Source organism: Oncorhynchus mykiss, chromosome 9 (assembly GCF_057628025.1).
Source record: "Oncorhynchus mykiss isolate SJ-2025 chromosome 9, ASM5762802v1, whole genome shotgun sequence".
In the NCBI taxonomy this organism is placed as follows: Eukaryota; Metazoa; Chordata; class Actinopteri; order Salmoniformes; family Salmonidae; genus Oncorhynchus; species Oncorhynchus mykiss.
This window is the reverse complement of record NC_143030.1, coordinates 84,984,214-85,005,670: the sequence shown is the minus strand read 5'-3', so window position 1 is coordinate 85,005,670 and position 21,457 is coordinate 84,984,214. Positions and strand designations below refer to the sequence as shown.

General features: G+C 41.0%; 1 protein-coding gene across 1 annotated transcript in view; it reads left to right on the top strand.

Annotated features, from left to right (window-relative positions):
* The window catches only part of lad1 (ladinin), a 65,285-nt gene extending 44,261 nt beyond the window's left edge, over nucleotides 1-21,024 (top strand). Inside the window, exons 9-12 of the mRNA XM_036989158.2 lie at nucleotides 83-126; nucleotides 3,201-3,267; nucleotides 19,701-19,925; nucleotides 20,552-21,024. Coding sequence (XP_036845053.1) covers nucleotides 83-126; nucleotides 3,201-3,267; nucleotides 19,701-19,925; nucleotides 20,552-20,653 — 438 coding nt within the window. The 3' untranslated portion in view covers nucleotides 20,654-21,024. The remainder of the gene's footprint in view (nucleotides 1-82; nucleotides 127-3,200; nucleotides 3,268-19,700; nucleotides 19,926-20,551) is intronic.
* Nucleotides 21,025-21,457: the final 433 nt, after the last annotated feature.

Below are 21,457 nucleotides of genomic sequence, written 5' to 3'. Positions count from 1 at the left end.
GGTTTGTGAAAATGCTTTTATCCCCAAAGCTTTTGAAACAAACTGTAAATTCTAGTTATATAACAGTATCTGTCTTTTCCAGGACCAAACTGAGGAGCAGGACAAAGCATCACCTTTCCAAAGGAAGTGAGTCTGGTGAACATTTAACATGTTTTATACTGACACTATAAGAATATAATAATATAATAATAATGCCTGTCCGTAACCCCTTACCCTAAAATGTAACCTATATCTCCAACCCTTACCCCTAAACCTAACCCTTATCCTAAAATGTAACCCTTATCTCTAACCCTAACCCTTATCCTTACCCTAAAATCTAACCCTTATCTCTAACCCTAACCCCTAACCCTAATCCCTAACCCTTACCCTAAAATGTAACCCTTATCTCTAACCCTTACCCGTACCCTAAAATGTAACCCTTAGCCCTAACCCGTAACCCTAACCCTTACCCTAAAATGTAACCCTTATCTCTAACTCTAACCCCTAACCCTAAAATGTAACCCTTATCTCTAACCCTAACCCTTACCCTAAAATCGAACCCTTATCTCTAACCCTAACCCCTAACCCTAATCCCTAACCCTTACCCTAAAATGTAACCCTTATCTCTAACCCTAACCCCTAACCCTTACCCTTACCCTAAAATGTGACCCTTAGCCCTAACCTGTAACCCTAACCCTTACCCTAAAATGTAACCCTTATCTCTAACCCTAACCCTTACCCTAAAATCGAACCCTTATCTCTAACCCTAACCCCTAACCCTAATCCCTAACCCTTACCCTAAAATGTAACCCTTATCTCTAATCCTAACCCCTAACCCTTACCCTTACCCTAAAATGTAACCCTAACCCTTACCCTTACCCTAAAATGTAACCCTTATCTCTAACCCTAACCCTTACCCTAAAATGTAACCATTATCCCTGACCCGTAACCCTAACCCTTACCCTTATCCTAAAATGTAACCCTAACCCTTACCCTTATCCTAAAATGTAACCCTAACCCCTAACCCTAACCCCTAACACTAACCCCTAACCTTACCCATACCCTAAAAAATAACCATTATCTCTAACCCTTACCCATAACCTAAAATGTAACCCTTATCTCTAACCCTAACCCCTAACCCTTACCCTAAAATGTAACCCTTATCTCTAACCATAACCCTAAAATGTAACCCTTATCTCTAACCCTAACCCTAAAATGTAACCCTAATCTCTAACCCTAACACTTACCCTTACCCTAAAATGTAACCCTTATCTCTAACCCTAACCCCTAACCCTTACCCTTACCCTAAAATGTAACCCTTATCTCTATCCCTAACCCTTACCCTTACCCTAAAATAGAACCCTTATCTCTAACCCTAACCCCTTACCCTAATCCTTACCCTTACCCTAAAATGTAACCATTTTCTCTAACTCTAACCCCTAAACCCTAACCCTTACCCTTACCCTAAAATGTAACCTTTATCTCTAACCCTAACCCCTAACCCTACCCCTTAAATGGAACCCGTATCTCTAACCCTAACCCTAACCCTTACCCTAAAATGTAACCCTTATCTCTAACCCCTAACCCTAACCCTAAAATGTAACCCTTATCTCTAACCCTAACCCCTAACTCTAACCCTAAAATGTAATCCTTATCTTTAACACTAACCCTAACCCTAACCTTTAGCCTAAAATGTAACCCTTATCTCTAACCCTAACCCTAACCCTAACCCTTACCCTAAAATGTAACCCATATCTCTAACCCTTACCCTTACCCTAAAATGTAACCCTTATCTCGAACCCTAACCCCTTACCCTTAAATGTAACCCTTATCTCTAGCCCTAACCCCTAACCCTTACCCTTACCCTAAAATGTAACCCTTATCTCTAACCCTAACCCTAAAATGTAACCCTTATCTCTAACCCTAACCCTTACTCTTACCCTAAAATGTAACCTTTATGTCTAACCCTTACCCTAAAATGTAACCCTAATCTCTAACCCTTACCCTTTCCCTAAAATGTAACCCTTAGCCCTAACCCGTAACCCTAAGCCTTACCCTTACCCTAAAATGTAATCCTTATCTCTAACACTAACCCCTAACCCTAACCCCGAAATGTAACCCTTATCTCTAACCCTTAACCTTACCATAAAATGTAACCGTTATCTCTACCCCTAACCCTAACCCGTACCCTTACCCTAAAATGTAACCCTTACCCTTAGCCTAAAATGTAACCCTTATCCCTGACCCGTAACCCTAACCCTTACCCTTATCCTAAAATGTAACCCTAACCCTTACCCTTATCCTAAAATGTAACCCAACCCCTAACCCTAACCCTTACCCTTACCCTAAAATGTAACCCTTATATCTAACCCTAACCCCTAACCCTTACCCTTACCCTAAAATGTAACTCTTATCTCTAACCTTAACCCCTAACTCTTACCCTTTCCCTAAAATTTAACCCTAACCCTAACCCTGAAATGTAACCCTTATCTCTAACCCTTAACCTTACCCTAAAATGTAACCGTTATCTCTACCCCTAACCCTAACCCGTACCCTAAAATGTAACCCTTATCTCTAACCCTAACCCTAAAATGTAACCCTTATCTCTAACCCTAACCCTAAAATGTAACCCTTATCTCTAACCCTAACCCCTAAACCTTACCCTTACCCTAAAATGTAACTCTTATCTCTAACCTTAACCCCTAACTCTTACCCTTTCCCTAAAATTTAACCCTAACCCTAACCCTGAAATGTAACCCTTATCTCTAACCCTTAACCTTACCCTAAAATGTAACCGTTATCTCTACCCCTAACCCTAACCCGTACCCTAAAATGTAACCCTTATCTCTAACCCTTACCCTTAGCCTAAAATGTAACCCTTATCCCTGACCCGTAACCCTAACCCTTACCCTTATCCTAAAATGTAACCCTAACCCTTACCCTTACCCTAAAATGTAACCCTTATCTCTAACCCTAACCCTAAATGTAACCCTCATCACTAATCTCTAACCCTTAATCCTAACCCTAACCCTAAAATGTAACCCTAATCTCTAATCTCTAACCCTAACCCTTAACCCTAAAATGTAACCCTAATCTCTAACCCTAAAATATAACCCTAATCTCTAACCCTTAACCCTAACCCTAAAATGTAACCCTAATCTCTAATCTCTAACCCTTAACCCATAACCCTAATCCATAATCATAACCCTGTCCACATTTAGTTCCAAACAGAGGGTGTCTTCCCGTTCCATCCAGGAGAAGATGGAGAGACTGGCCCATGCAGCTCAGGTAGAACATCACATTACATTATACATAACATCACACATAACATTATACATTACATTATACATAACAGTATACATAACATCACACAACATTATACATAACATCACACATAACATTATACATAACATCACACATAACATTATACATAACATTACACATAACATCACACATCACACAACACATCACATAGCATTACACATCACATAACATCACATAACATTATACACAACATTACACAACATTACACATAACATCACATAACATCACGTAACATTATACATGACATTATACATTACATCACACAACATCACATAACATTACACATAACATCACATAACATCACATAACATTATACATGACATTATACATAACATTACACATAACATTACACATAACATCACACATAACATCACACAACATCACATCACATAACATTATACATTACATCACACAACATCACATAACATTACACATAACATCACATAACATCATACATAACATTATACACAACATTACACAACATTACACATAACATTATACATAACATTATACATAACATTACACATAACATTACACAACATTATACATAACATCACATAACATTACACATAACATTACATATAACATCACACATAACATCACATAACATCACGTAACATTATACATGACATTATACATAACATTATACATTACATCACACAACATCACACAACATTACACATAACATCACATAACATCACATAACATTATACATGACATTATACATAACATTACACATAACATTACACATAACATCACACATAACATCACACAACATCACATCACATAACATTATACATTACATCACACAACATCACATAACATTACACATAACATCACATAACATCACATAACATCATACATAACATTATACACAACATTACACAACATTACACATAACATTATACATAACATTATACATAACATTACACATAACATTACACAACATTATACATAACATCACATAACATTACACATAACATTACATATAACATCACACATAACATCACACATAACATCACACAACATCACATAACATTACACATCACATAACATCACACATCACATAACATTATACATAACATCATACATAACATTATACACAACATTACACAACATTACACATAACATTACACATAACATCACACATCACATAACACATCACATAACATTACACATCACATAACATTACACATCACATTACACATCACATCACATAACATTACACATAACATAACATTACACATAACATAACATTACACATCACATAACATTACACATAACATTATACATTACATCACACAACATCACACATCACATAACATTACACACAACATCACACAACATTATACATAACATTACACATAACATCACATAACATTATACACAACATTATACATAACATCACACCTAACATTATACATAACATTAAACATCACATAACATTACACATACCATTATACACAACGTTAAACATCACATAACATCGCACATAACATTATACATAACATTACACAAAACATTACATTACACATCACATCACATAACATAACACATAACATTACACATCACATAACACATCACATAACATTACACATCACATAACATTACACATCACATTACACATCACATCACATAACATTACACATAACATAACATTACACATAACATAACATAACATTACACATCACATAACATTACACATAACATAACATTACACATAACATAACATTACACATAACATAACATTACACATCACACAACATTACACATAACATCACATAACATCACGCAACATTATACATAACATTACACATAACATCACATAACATCACATAACATTATACATAACATTACACATAACATTACACATAACATTACACATAACATTACACAACATTACACATAACATTTCACATAACATCACACATAACATCACACATAACATCATACATAACATTATACACAACATTACACACAACATTATACATAACATTACACATAACATTACATAACATTATACATAACATCACACATAACATTTTACATAACATCACATAACATTACACATAACATTACACATAACATCACACATAACATTATACAACATTACACATATCATTACACATAACATCACACATAACATTATACATAAAATTACACATAACATCACATAACATTACACACAACATCACACAACATTATACATAACATTATACATAACATTACATAACATCACATAACATTATACACAACATTATACATAACATCACACCTAACATTATACATAACATTAAACATCACAAAACATTACACATACCATTATACACAACATTAAACATCACATAACATCACACATAACATTATACATAACATTACACATCACATCACATCACATAACATTACACATAACATTACACATCACATAACACATCACACAACACATCACATAACATTACACATCACATAACATTACACATCACATCACATTACACATAACATAACATTACACATAACATTACACATAACATAACATTACACATCCCATAACATTACACATAACATAACATAACATTACACATAACATAACATTACACATAACATTACACTTAACATAACATTACACATCACATAACATTACACATAACATAACATAACATTACACATAACATTACACATAACATAACATTACACATAACATAACATTACACATCACATCACATAACATTACACATACCATAACATTACACATAACATTACACATCACATAACATTACACATACCATAACATTACACATAACATTACACATAACATAACATTACACATCCCATAACATTACACATAACATAACATAACATTACACATAACATTACACATAACATAACATTACACATAACATAACATTACACATCACATCACACAACATTATACACAACATTATACATCACATAACATTACACAACATTATACATAACAGTTTATACATAACATTATACATAACATCACACAACATCACACAACATTATACATCACTAAACATCACACAACATTATACACAACATTATACATCACATAACATTACACATCACATAACATAACACATAACATTACACATCACACAACATTATACACAACATTATACATCACATAACATCACACAACATTATACACAACATCACACATAACATTATACATAACATTACACATAACATCACACAACATTACGCATCACATAACATCACACATGACATCACACATGACATCACACAACAGTATACACAACATTATACACAACGTTACACATAACATCACATAACATTACACATAACATCACACAACATTACGCATCACATAACATCACACATGACATCACACAACATTATACACAACATTATACACAACGTTACACATAACATCACACATAACATTATACACAACATTATACACAACATCACACCTAACATTATACATAACATTATACATAACATTATACATAATATCACACAACATTATACACAACATTATACACAACGTTACACATAACATCACACATAACATTATACATAACTTCACACAGCATTATACATAACATTATACATAACATTATACATAACATCACACAACATTATACACAACATTATACATAACATCACACAACATTATACACAACATTATACATAACATCACACAACATAATACACAACATTATACATAACATCACACAACATTATACATAACATCACACCTAACATTATACACAACATTATACGTAACATTATACATAACATCACATTACATCACATCACATTATACATAACATCACACATAACATTATACATAGCATTATACATAACATTACACATAACATTACACATAATATTATACATAACATTATACATCACATTATACAACATTATACATAACATTACACATAACATTATACATAACATTATACATAACATTACACAACATTATACATAACATTACACATAACATTACACATAACATTATACATAACATTATACATAACATTATACATAACATTACACAACATTATACATAACATTACACAACATTATACATAACATTACACATAACATCACATTACATCACATAACATCACACATAACATTATAGATAACATTATACATTATACATAACATTACACAACATTATACAACATTGTACATAACATTATACATCACATAACATTACACATAACATTACACATAACATTATACTTAACATTACATAACATTACACATAACATCACACATAACATTATAGATAACATTATACATAACATCACATATAACGTCATATATGTGACCGACCCGCTCAAATCGGTCATATGTATAAAAATGTGAAATGGTGTTTTTTACATTGGATAAAAGTAGAGACTCAGAGCTACAAAATGGTATATCATATATTACATTTGAGGAACATTGGGAAAGTCATTTTCCTTTGAAAGTTGATGAACTTGTAAAACTCACTTTCGAGAAAATGGCCTTTGGATGTTTTTGTACTAATATTGGAGAGCTCTTCTTTGTGTCCACCCATTCAGCATTGTTCACACCCTCTTAAGCTCTAGCCCCACCCATCTCTTTAAGCGTAGATCCAAGTGTACTTTTTTAAATGTATTTTTAATTTGATTTATTTCACCTTTATTTAACCAGGTAGGCCAGTTGAGAACAAGTTCTCATTTACAACTGCGACCTGATCAAGATAAAGCAAGGCAGTGCGACACAGAGCTAGTTACACATTAAATAAACAAACGTACAGTCAATAATACAATAGAAAAAATCTATACACAGTGTGTGCAAATGAGGCAATAAATACGCCGTAGTGGCGAAGTAATTACAATTGAGTGATAGATGTGCAGAAGATGAATATGCAAGTAGAAATACTGGGGTGCAAAGGAGAAAATAAATAAATAACAGTATGGGGATGAGGTAGTTGAATGGGCTATTTACAGATGTGCAATGATCTGTGAGCTGCTCTGACAGCTGATGCTTAAAGTTTGTGAGGGAGATAGGAGTCTCCAGCTTCAGTGATTTTTGCAATTCGTTCCAGTCATTGGCAGCAGAGAACTGGAAGGAAAGGCGGCCAAAGGAGAAATTGGCTTTGGGGGTGACCAGTGAAATATACCTGTTGTTGAGCTGAGATAAAGCTGGGCTTTACCTAGCAAAGACTTATAGATGACCTGGAGCCAGTGGGTCTGGCGACGAATATGTAGCGAGGGCCAGCTGACAAGAGCATACAGGTCCCAGTGGTGGGTGGTATATGGGGCTTTGGTGACAAAACGGATGGCACTGTGATAGACTGCATCCAGTTTGCTGAGTAGAGTGTTGGAGGCTATTTTGTAAATTACATAGCCGAAGTCGAGGATTGGTGGGATGGTCAGTTTTACAAGGGTATGTTTGGCAGCGTGAGTGAAGGAGGCTTTGTTGTGAAATAGAATGCCGATTCTAGATTTAATTTTGGATTGGGGATGTTTAATATGAGTCTGGAAAGAGAGTTTATAGTCTAGCCAGAGACCTAGGTATTTAGCCCATCTGTACATAGCCCATCCAACTACCTCATCCCCATTGTAAGGGTTTTCCTGTGGTGAAGGGGAGGCGGACCAAAATGCAGCGTGCTGGTTATTCATGTTCTTCAATAAAGGAACTATACATGAAATAACTAACAAAACAATAAATGTGCAAAAACCTAAACAGTCCTATCTGGTGCAAACACAGAGACAGGAACAATCACCCACAAACACACAGTGAAACCCAGGCTACCTAAGTATGATTCTCAATCAGAGACAACTAATGACACCTGCCTCTGATTGAGAACCATACTAGGCCGAAACAGAAATCCCCAAATCATAGAAAATCAAACAGACTGCCCACCCAACTCACGCCCTGACCATACTAAATAAATACAAACAAAGGAAATAAAGGTCAGAACGTGACAGTTACCAGTGAAACCCAGGCTACCTAAGTATGATTCTCAATCAGAGACAACTAATGACACCTGCCTCTGATTGAGAACCATACTAGGCCGAAACATAGAAATCCCCAAATCATAGAAAATCAAACATAGACTGCCCACCCAACTCACACCCTGACCATACTAAATAAATACAAAACAAAGGAAATAAAGGTCAGAACGTGACTCCCATCCTATTATTTATCTTGCTCCTTTGCACCCCAGTATCTCTACTTGCATACTCATCCTCTGCACATCTATCACTCCAGTGTTTAATTGCTATATTGTAATTATTTCGCCATTACGGCCTGTTTATTTCCTTTCCTCCCTTATCCTTCCTCATTTGCAAACACTGTATATATAGACCTTTTCTATTGTATTATTGACTGTATGTTTATTCCATGTGTAACTCTGTGTTGTTTCTGTCTCACTGCTTTGCTTTATATTGGCCAGGTCGCAGTTGTAAATGAGAACTTGTTCTCAACTGGCCTACCTGGTTAAATAAAGGGGAAATAAAATGTTAAAAAGTTGTGGGTGTGTCCAGGCTTGGCCCTCACTGGCCAGTGAGGATGTGCTCCAAGGTGAAACATGATGGTTGCTTCAAGTTGTGCATTTACAGTCTTGTATGTATTGCCTTGGAATCAACTCCAAATCCAATGTTAGTCCATTATAGTTTGTTAATTGGCTTACAGAAACAACATGTAGATCTATCTTTCCTTAATATGTTGACTTGAACCTGTTTTCAGTCCACATTGTTCTATGTAATCATGTCTTCAATGTGGAAATATATACATAGAATGTGCACTGATATAGAGGCTAGGCCCACTGTAAATTGCATTATGGCTCAGCATGGACATGCTAAATGTTGTCAATAAGCAAAAAGAGAGCGAGTAATTCGAATCAAATTCTTAACCAAACTAAACAACTAGTTTTAAACACACTTACAGGCACCATCATTTCTCCGCCTGGCTTTATAATATTAAAACAACTATGAAGGGTTTTACGCACATCCAAACTTGTCACCATAGCTGAACATAGAGAGGGTTTTATGCTTGTCCAAAACAGGACCTGCATGGCTAAAATAATGTGGGCCTGCCTACAATGCATAGATAAAAAGGGAATATCAAATCACTTTTATATTTGAATTTTGATGAAGATTTATTTATATTTGTCTCAGGAGACAAACCCTTTATCAACAGTCTTGACTACTTCGCAATTGCTTTGGGCAGACAAAAAGGACTTCATTGAGAAGACGGGAGTCTATGCTTGGGTTTAAATCAAAATGGTAAAAAACATGATTAAAAAAAAATAAATCTAAATACGAAGTATACATGCGCCAAAAGCACATTAGTTCCATCTTCATATGGGCAGTGTGCATCACAGCTGGAGTCTACTCTTGTTCCATCTTCATATGGGCAGTGTGCATCACAGCTGGAGTCTACTCTTGTTCCATCTTCATATGGGCAGTGTGTATCACAGCTGGAGTCTACTCTTGTTCCATCTTCATATGGGCAGTGTGCATCACAGCTGGAGTCTACTCTTGTTCCATCTTCATATGGGCAGTGTGTATCACAGCTGGAGTCTACTCTTGTTCCATCTTCATATGGGCAGTGTGCATCACAGCTGGAGTCTACTCTTGTTCCATCTTCATATGGGCAGTGTGTATCACAGCTGGAGTCTACTCTTGTTCCATCTTCATATGGGCAGTGTGTATCACAGCTGGAGTCTACTCTTGTTCCATCTTCATATGGGCAGTGTGCATCACAGCTGGAGTCTACTCTTGTTCCATCTTCATATGGGCAGTGTGCATCACAGCTGGAGTCTACTCTTGTTCCATCTTCATATGGGCAGTGTGTATCACAGCTGGAGTCTACTCTTGTTCCATCTTCATATGGGCAGTGTGTATCACAGCTGGAGTCTACTCTTGTTCCATCTTCATATGGGCAGTGTGCATCACAGCTGGAGTCTACTCTTGTTCCATCTTCATATGGGCAGTGTGTATCACAGCTGGAGTCTACTCTTGTTCCATCTTCATATGGGCATTGTGCATCACAGCTGGAGTCTACTCTTGTTCCATCTTCATATGGGCAGTGTGCATCACAGCTGGAGTCTACTCTTGTTCCATCTTCATATGGGCATTGTGCATCACAGCTGGAGTCTACTCTTGTTCCATCTTCATATGGGCAGTGTGTATCACAGCTGGAGTCTACTCTTGTTCCATCTTCATATGGGCAGTGTGTATCACAGCTGGAGTCTACTCTTGTTCCATCTTCATATGGGCAGTGTGTATCACTCCTGGAGTCTACTCTTGTTCCATCTTCATATGGGCACTGTGCATCACAGCTGGAGTCTACTCTTGTTCCATCTTCATATGGGCAGTGTGTATCACAGCTGGAGTCTACTCTTGTTCCATCTTCATATGGGCAGTGTGTATCACAGCTGGAGTCTACTCTTGTTCCATCTTCATATGGGCAGTGTGCATCACAGCTGGAGTCTACTCTTGTTCCATCTTCATATGGGCAGTGTGTATCACAGCTGGAGTCTACTCTTGTTCCATCTTCATATGGGCAGTGTGTATCACAACTGGAGTCTACTCTTGTTCCATCTTCATATGGGCAGTGTGTATCACAGCTGGAGTCTACTCTTGTTCCATCTTCATATGGGCAGTGTGTATCACAGCTGGAGTCTACTCTTGTTCCATCTTCATATGGGCAGTGTGCATCACAGCTGGAGTCTACTCTTGTTCCATCTTCATATGGGCAGTGTGTATCACAGCTGGAGTCTACTCTTGTTCCATCTTCATATGGGCAGTGTGCATCACAGCTGGAGTCTACTCTTGTTCCATCTTCATATGGGCAGTGTGCATCACAGCTGGAGTCTACTCTTGTTCCATCTTCATATGGGCAGTGTGCATCACAGCTGGAGTCTACTCTTGTTCCATCTTCATATGGGCAGTGTGCATCACAGCTGGAGTCTACTCTTGTTCCATCTTCATATGGGCAGTGTGTATCACAGCTGGAGTCTACTCTTGTTCCATCTTCATATGGGCAGTGTGTATCACAGCTGGAGTCTACTCTTGTTCCATCTTCATATGGGCAGTGTGTATCACAGCTGGAGTCTACTCTTGTTCCATCTTCATATGGGCATTGTGCATCACAGCTGGATAGGATGTTTTAATTTATTTTCTAATTGTTTTAATTTAACCTTTATTTAACTAGGCAACTCAGTTAAGAACAAATTCTCATTTACAATGACCACCTACCCTGGCCAAACCCGGACGACGCTGGGCCAATTGTGCGCCCTATGGGACTCCCAATCACGGTCGGCTGTGATTCTGCCTGGATTCGTTTCCGCTGTCAAAATGTATGACATAGCCAACTGTTGCCACTAGAACCAGCTTTTGGTTGGTTTTAAAAAGCCCTGTAAGCGCTGCCTGAAATTAGCACTTTGGATCAAGTTTTTAAGGACACATCTCAAATATTTCCACCCCTCCCATCTGAGCGCAGGTCAAGCTGATATAAGACAGGCATATTGCTGAACCTGGGCTGGAAAATGCCAGTGCGAATGTATTTACATGCCCAAATTGCAAACTAAAGTGCGTTTGACAATATCACCGGAAACACCAGCCGAAAATAGAGCCCTATGTCTGATATTTGTCTCAAATGTTGTTACTCCTGATGCTGTCTTGGTTGGACCAGGTCTCTCTTGAAAAATAGATTTTATCTCAATAACACTAACCTGGATAAATAAATAATACATTTTTTAATTAAAATAAAAACGGTCTCTAACCATAACCCTCTCTGTCTCTAACCGTCTCTGTCTTACCCTAACCCTCTCTGTCTTACCCTAACCCTCTCTGTCTTACCCTAACCCTTTCTGTCTAACCCTCTCTGTCTCTAACCCTCTCTGTCTTACCCTAACCCTCTCTGTCTTACCCTAACCCTCTCTGTCTCTAACCCTCTCTGACTCTAACCCTCTCTGTCTTACCCTAACCCTCTCTGTCTCTAACCCTCTCTGTCTTACCCTAACCCTAACCCTCTCTGTCTCACCCTAACCCTCTCTGTCTTACCCTAACCCTCTATGTCTCTTACCCTCTCTGTCTCTAACCCTCTCTGTCTCTAACCCTCTCTGTCTCTAACCCTCTCTGTCTTACCCGAACCCTCTCTGTCTTACCCTAACCCTCTCTGTCTTAACCTAACCCTCTCTGTCTTACCCTAACCCTCTCTGTCTAACCCTCTCTGTCTCTAACCCTCTCTGTCTCTAACCCTCTCTGTCTCTAACCCTCTCTGTCTCTAACCCGCTCTGTCTAAAACCCTCTCTGTCTAAAACCAGGTCTCTCTTGAAAAATAGATTTTATGTCAATAACACTAACCTGGATAAATAAATCATACATTTTTTTAATTAAAATAAAAACGGTCTCTAACCCTAACCCTCTCTGTCTTACCCTAACCCTCTCTGTCTCTAACCCTCTCTGTCTCTAACCCTCTCTGTCTTACCCTAACCCTCTCTGTCTCTAACCCTCTCTGTCTTACCCTAACCCTCTCTGTCTCTAACCCTCTCTGTCTCTAACCCTCTCTGTCTTACCCTAACCCTCTCTGTCTCTAACCCTCTCTGTCTTACCCTAACCCTCTCTGACTCTAACCCTCTCTGTCTTACCCTAACCCTCTCTGTCTCTAACCCTCTCTGTCTCTAACCCTCTCTGACTCTAACCCTCTCTGTCTTACCCTAACCCTCTCTGTCTCTAACCCTTTCTGTCTTACCCTAACCCTAACCCTCTCTGTCTCTAACCCTCTCTGTCTCTAACCCTCTCTGTCTCACCCTAACCCTTTCTGTCTTACCCTAACCCTCTCTGTCTCTAACCCTCTCTGTCTCTAACCCTCTCTGTCTTACCCTAACCTTCTCTGTCTCTAACCCTCTCTGTCTTACCCTAACCCTCTCTGTCTCTAACCCTCTCTGTCTCTAACCCTCTCTGTCTTACCCTAACCCTCTCTGTCTCTAACCCTCTCTGTCTTAGCCTAACCCTCTCTGACTCTAACCCTCTCTGTCTTACCCTAACCCTCTCTGTCTTACCCTAACCCTCTCTGTCTCTAACCCTCTCTGTCTCTAACCCTCTCTGTCTCTAACCCTCTCTGGCTTACCCTAACCCTCTCTGTCTCTAACCCTCTCTGACTCTAACCCTCTCTGTCTTACCCTAACCCTCTCTGTCTCTAACCCTCTCTGTCTCTAACCCTCTCTGTCTTACCCTAACCCTAACCCTCTCTGTCTCTAACCCTCTCTGTCTCTAACCCTCTCTGTCTCACCCTAACCCTCTCTGTCTTACCCTAACCCTCTCTGTCTCTAACCCTCTCTGTCTCTAACCCTCTCTGTCTCTAACCCTCTCTGTCTTACCCTAACCCTCTCTGTCTTACCCTAACCTTCAATGTCTAACCCTCTCTGTTTAACCCTCTCTGTCTCTAACCCTCTCTGTCTCTAACCCTCTCTGTCTCTAACCCTCTCTGTCTCTAACCCGCTCTGTCTAAAACCCTCTCTGTCTAAAACCCTCTCTGTCTCTAACCCTCTCTGTCTCTAACCCTCTCTGACTCTAACCCTCTCTGTCTTACCCTAACCCTCTCTGTCTCTAACCCTCTCTGTCTCTAACCCTCTCTGGCTTACCCTAACCCTCTTTGTCTCTAACCCTCTATGTCTCTAACCCTCTCTGACTCTAACCCTCTCTGTCTTACCCTAACCCTCTCTGTCTCTAACCCTCTCTGTCTCTAACCCTCTCTGTCTTACCCTAACCCTAACCCTCTCTGTCTTACCCTAACCCTCTCTGTCTCTAACCCTCTTTGTCTCTAACCCTCTCTGTCTTACCCTAACCCTCTCTGTCTCTAACCCTCTCTGTCTCTAACCCTCTCTATCTCTAACCCTCTCTGACTCTAACCCTCTGTGTCTTACCCTAACCCTCTCTGTCTCTAACCCTCTCTGTCTTACCCTAACCCTCTCTGTCTCTAACCCTCTCTGTCTTACCCTAACCCTCTCTGACTCTAACCCTCTCTGTCTTACCCTAACCCTCTCTGCCTCTAACCCTCTCTGTCTCTAACCCTCTCTGACTCTAACCCTCTCTGTCTTACCCTAACCCTCTCTGGCTTACCCTAACCCTCTCTGTCTCTAACCCTCTCTGTCTCTAACCCTCTCTGACTCTAACCCTCTCTGTCTTACCCTAACCCTCTCTGTCTCTAACCCTCTCTGTCTCTAACCCTCTCTGTCTCTAACCCTCTCTGTCTCTAACCCTCTCTATCTTACCCTAACCCTCTCTGTCTCTAACCCTCTCTGTCTTACCCTAACCCTCTCTGTCTCTAACCCTCTCTGTCTCTAACCCTCTCTGTCTTACCCTAACCCTCTCTGTCTCTAACCCTCTCTGTCTTAGCCTAACCCTCTCTGACTCTAACCCTCTCTGTCTTACCCTAACCCTCTCTGTCTTACCCTAACCCTCTCTGTCTCTAACCTTCTCTGTCTCTAACCCTCTCTGGCTTACCCTAACCCTCTCTGTCTCTAACCCTCTCTGACTCTAACCCTCTCTGTCTTACCCTAACCCTCTCTGTCTCTAACCCTCTCTGTCTCTAACCCTCTCTGTCTTACCCTAACCCTAACCCTCTCTGTCTCTAACCCTCTCTGTCTCTAACCCTCTCTGTCTCACCCTAACCCTCTCTGTCTTACCCTAACCCTCTCTGTCTCTAACCCTCTCTGTCTCTTACCCTCTCTGTCTCTAACCCTCTCTGTCTCACCCTAACCCTCTCTGTCTCTAACCCTCTCTGTCTCTAACCCTCTCTGTCTTACCCTAACCCTCTCTGTCTTACCCTAACCCTCTCTGTCTCTAACCCTCTCTGTCTCTAACCCTCTCTGTCTTACCCTAACCCTCTCTGTCTTACCCTAACCCTCTCTGTCTCTAACCCTCTCTGACTCTAACCCTCTCTGTCTTACCCTAACCCTCTCTGTCTCTAACCCTCTCTGTCTTACCCTAACCCTAACCCTCTCTGTCTCACCCTAACCCTCTCTGTCTTACCCTAACCCTCTATGTCTCTTACCCTCTCTGTCTCTAACCCTCTCTGTCTCTAACCCTCTCTGTCTTACCCGAACCCTCTCTGTCTTACCCTAACCCTCTCTGTCTTAACCTAACCCTCTCTGTCTTACCCTAACCCTCTCTGTCTAACCCTCTCTGTCTCTAACCCTCTCTGTCTCTAACCCTCTCTGTCTCTAACCCTCTCTGTCTCTAACCCGCTCTGTCTAAAACCCTCTCTGTCTAAAACCAGGTCTCTCTTGAAAAATAGATTTTATGTCAATAACACTAACCTGGATAAATAAATCATACATTTTTTTAATTAAAATAAAAACGGTCTCTAACCCTAACCCTCTCTGTCTTACCCTAACCCTCTCTGTCTCTAACCCTCTCTGTCTCTAACCCTCTCTGTCTTACCCTAACCCTCTCTGTCTCTAACCCTCTCTGTCTTACCCTAACCCTCTCTGTCTCTAACCCTCTCTGTCTCTAACCCTCTCTGTCTTACCCTAACCCTCTCTGTCTCTAACCCTCTCTGTCTTACCCTAACCCTCTCTTACTCTAACCCTCTCTGTCTTACCCTAACCCTCTCTGTCTCTAACCCTCTCTGTCTCTAACCCTCTCTGACTCTAACCCTCTCTGTCTTACCCTAACCCTCTCTGTCTCTAACCCTCTCTGTCTCTAACCCTTTCTGTCTTACCCTAACCCTAACCCTCTCTGTCTCTAACCCTCTCTGTCTCTAACCCTCTCTGTCTCACCCTAACCCTTTCTGTCTTACCCTAACCCTCTCTGTCTCTAACCCTCTCTGTCTCTAACCCTCTCTGTCTTACCCTAACCCTCTCTGTCTCTAACCCTCTCTGTCTTACCCTAACCCTCTCTGTCTCTAACCCTCTCTGTCTCTAACCCTCTCTGTCTTACCCTAACCCTCTCTGTCTCTAACCCTCTCTGTCTTAGCCTAACCCTCTCTGACTCTAACCCTCTCTGTCTTACCCTAACCCTCTCTGTCTTACCCTAACCCTCTCTGTCTCTAACCCTCTCTGTCTCTAACCCTCTCTGTCTCTAACCCTCTCTGGCTTACCCTAACCCTCTCTGTCTCTAACCCTCTCTGTCTCTAACCCTCTCTGTCTTACCCTAACCCTCTCTGTCTCTAACCCTCTCTGTCTTACCCTAACCCTCTCTTACTCTAACCCTCTCTGTCTTACCCTAACCCTCTCTGTCTCTAACCCTCTCTGTCTCTAACCCTCTCTGACTCTAACCCTCTCTGTCTTACCCTAACCCTCTCTGTCTCTAACCCTCTCTGTCTCTAACCCTTTCTGTCTTACCCTAACCCTAACCCTCTCTGTCTCTAACCCTCTCTGTCTCTAACCCTCTCTGTCTCACCCTAACCCTTTCTGTCTTACCCTAACCCTCTCTGTCTCTAACCCTCTCTGTCTCTAACCCTCTCTGTCTTACCCTAACCCTCTCTGTCTCTAACCCTCTCTGTCTTACCCTAACCCTCTCTGTCTCTAACCCTCTCTGTCTCTAACCCTCTCTGTCTTACCCTAACCCTCTCTGTCTCTAACCCTCTCTGTCTTAGCCTAACCCTCTCTGACTCTAACCCTCTCTGTCTTACCCTAACCCTCTCTGTCTTACCCTAACCCTCTCTGTCTCTAACCCTCTCTGTCTCTAACCCTCTCTGTCTCTAACCCTCTCTGGCTTAGCCTAACCCTCTCTGTCTCTAACCCTCTCTGACTCTAACCCTCTCTGTCTTACCCTAACCCTCTCTGTCTCTAACCCTCTCTGTCTCTAACCCTCTCTGTCTCACCCTAACCCTCTCTGTCTTACCCTAACCCTCTCTGTCTCTAACCCTCTCTGTCTCTAACCCTCTCTGTCTCTAACCCTCTCTGTCTTACCCTAACCCTCTCTGTCTTACCCTAACCCTCAATGTCTAACCCTCTCTGTTTAACCCTCTCTGTCTCTAACCCTCTCTGTCTCTAACCCTCTCTGTCTTACCCTAACCCTCTCTGTCTCTAACCCTCTCTGTCTTACCCTAACCCTCTCTGTCTCTAACCCTCTCTGTCTTACCCTAACCCTCTCTGTCTCTAACCCTCTCTGTCTTACCCTAACCCTCTCTTACTCTAACCCTCTCTGTCTTACCCTAACCCTCTCTGTCTCTAACCCTCTCTGTCTCTAACCCTCTCTGACTCTAACCCTCTCTGTCTTACCCTAACCCTCTCTGTCTCTAACCCTCTCTGTCTCTAACCCTTTCTGTCTTACCCATCCCTAACCCTCTCTGTCTCTAACCCTCTCTGTCTCTAACCCTCTCTGTCTCACCCTAACCCTTTCTGTCTTACCCTAACCCTCTCTGTCTCTAACCCTCTCTGTCTCTAACCCTCTCTGTCTTACCCTAACCCTCTCTGTCTCTAACCCTCTCTGTCTTACCCTAACCCTCTCTGTCTCTAACCCTCTCTGTCTCTAACCCTCTCTGTCTTACCCTAACCCTCTCTGTCTCTAACCCTCTCTGTCTTAGCCTAACCCTCTCTGACTCTAACCCTCTCTGTCTTACCCTAACCCTCTCTGTCTTACCCTAACCCTCTCTGTCTCTAACCCTCTCTGTCTCTAACCCTCTCTGTCTCTAACCCTCTCTGGCTTACCCTAACCCTCTCTGTCTCTAACCCTCTCTGACTCTAACCCTCTCTGTCTTACCCTAACCCTCTCTGTCTCTAACCCTCTCTGTCTCTAACCCTCTCTGTCTTACCCTAACCCTAACCCTCTCTGTCTCTAACCCTCTCTGTCTCTAACCCTCTCTGTCTCACCCTAACCCTCTCTGTCTTACCCTAACCCTCTCTGTCTCTAACCCTCTCTGTCTCTAACCCTCTCTGTCTTACCCTAACCCTAACCCTCTCTGTCTCTAACCCTCTCTGTCTCTAACCCTCTCTGTCTCTAACCCTCTCTGTCTCTAACCCTCTCTGTCTCTAACCCTCTCTGTCTTACCCTAACCCTCTCTGTCTTACCCTAACCCTCAATGTCTAACCCTCTCTGTTTAACCCTCTCTGTCTCTAACCCTCTCTGTCTCTAACCCTCTCTGTCTCTAACCCTCTCTGTCTCTAACCCTCTCTGTCTAAAACCCTCTCTGTCTAAAACCCTCTCTGTCTCTAACCCTCTCTGTCTCTAACCCTCTCTGACTCTAACCCTCTCTGTCTTACCCTAACCCTCTCTGTCTCTAACCCTCTCTGTCTAAAACCCTCTCTGTCTAAAACCCTCTCTGTCTCTAACCCTCTCTGTCTCTAACCCTCTCTGTCTAAAACCCTCTCTGTCTAAAACCCTCTCTGTCTCTAACCCTCTCTGTCTCTAACCCTCTCTGTCTCTAACCCTCTCTGTCTCTAACCCTCTCTGTCTCTAATCCTGTAGAAGTCTGAGTCTCTGCGTTCTCCCGACATTGCCCAGAGGACCCTGTTCCTGCTGGATGAGGTTTCGAAGAAGAGATGCCTATTTGAAAAGGATCAGGCAGCTCCCCCTTGCAGCTCTGGGGTTCTCAGACAGGAACCTCGCAGATTCGCGTCTGGAATCTCCGACCGCATCAACCGCTGGGTCAGCAAGACCAACAGACCTGGCAGCTCTGCCCACAAACCCATGGTGAGTACATAGCCCCTCCTACAACTAACTCCACCCACAGACCAAATAGCCCCTCCCACTTATTCACTAGTGTTACTTAAAACCAAACTGGCTCCACCCACAACACTCATGGCCCCTCCCATAACATTACTAGCTCCTCCTACAACCCCACAGTGTGGCAGAACACTCAGACAACCATCGTACCACGTTTCAGGAATTAGGTCAATTCAGGAAGTTAATTAAAGTTGTCATAGAATGTTACCTGCTTTTATGGATGTGATGGATGATGGCACTAAGCCAAAAGTGGTTTAATGATAAAGGTTATTACCAGGTCTAACCTCTAGATCACAGCTTCATCAGTGCAGCACTAGGGAGCCCTGTCTCTGCTCTGACTGTGGATACAGACAGACACACACACGCAGACAGACACACATACTCTGACTGACTGACTGACATGTGAAGCGTGTAAGCTGGTGTCTGCACTTGGCCCAACACAGCTCCATCCTCTATGGTGTCTGCACTTGGCCCAACACAGCTCCATCCTCTATGGTGTCTGCACTTGGCCCAACACAGCTCCATCCTCTAGGATGAATGTGTGCTGAGTGGACAGAATCACAATCTCTCTCTCTCTCTCTCTCTCTCTCTAGGATCTGCATCATGTTAATATCCCCAGTAAGCGGAGTGCGTTTGAGAGTGCAGGGGAGGACAGCTCTCCTAACCCAAACCACCACACCAAGGTCGATAAGTGAAGAAGGACTCAATGTAAACCTTCATTTTACAGTTCAAAAGTACATACAGCCTGAGTTAGGGAGAAACAAAGATGTGGAGGAGGGGAGGAAAGGAGAGGTTAGAGGCAGGTGATTATTTCAACACTTTTAAAGGTGACTGACCCTAACCTGATTCAGGGAATTTTGGGATTGTAATTTTAATAAGGTGAATCTTTCTGTACTGCCATAAAATGACTCTAATAGCTTTTTCAATGCTCTCTTAACCTTAATCTGTCTCAAAACTAACCCTAATCCTACCATATTAAATCCCATACCCCCTAACCCCTAAACATAACTCCTAAGAATGTGTCTAACCTTTAACCCTAAATAAAACATTTTATATCAACACTTTATATCCTCCTGGTCTTTATATTTATTTATTTATTTATTTAACCTTTCATTTAACTAGGCAAGTCAGTAAAGAAAACATTTGTATTTAAAATGATGGCCAACCAAAAAGGCTAAAGGCCTCCTGCTTGGGCTGGGGATTAAAATTGATTAAATAAAAAATAGGACATAACACACAACGCAACAAGAGAGACAACACAGCACTACATAAAGAGAGACCTAAGACAACATAGCATGGCAGCAACACAACATAACACAGCATGGTAGCAACACAACATGACAACAACATGGTAGCAAAACAAAATGGCATCAGCACAACATGGTAGCAGCACAACATGTCAACAACATGGTAGCAAAACAAAATGGCATCAGCACAACATGGTAGCAGCACAAAACAGGGTACAAACATTATTGGGCACAGACAACAGCACAAAGGGC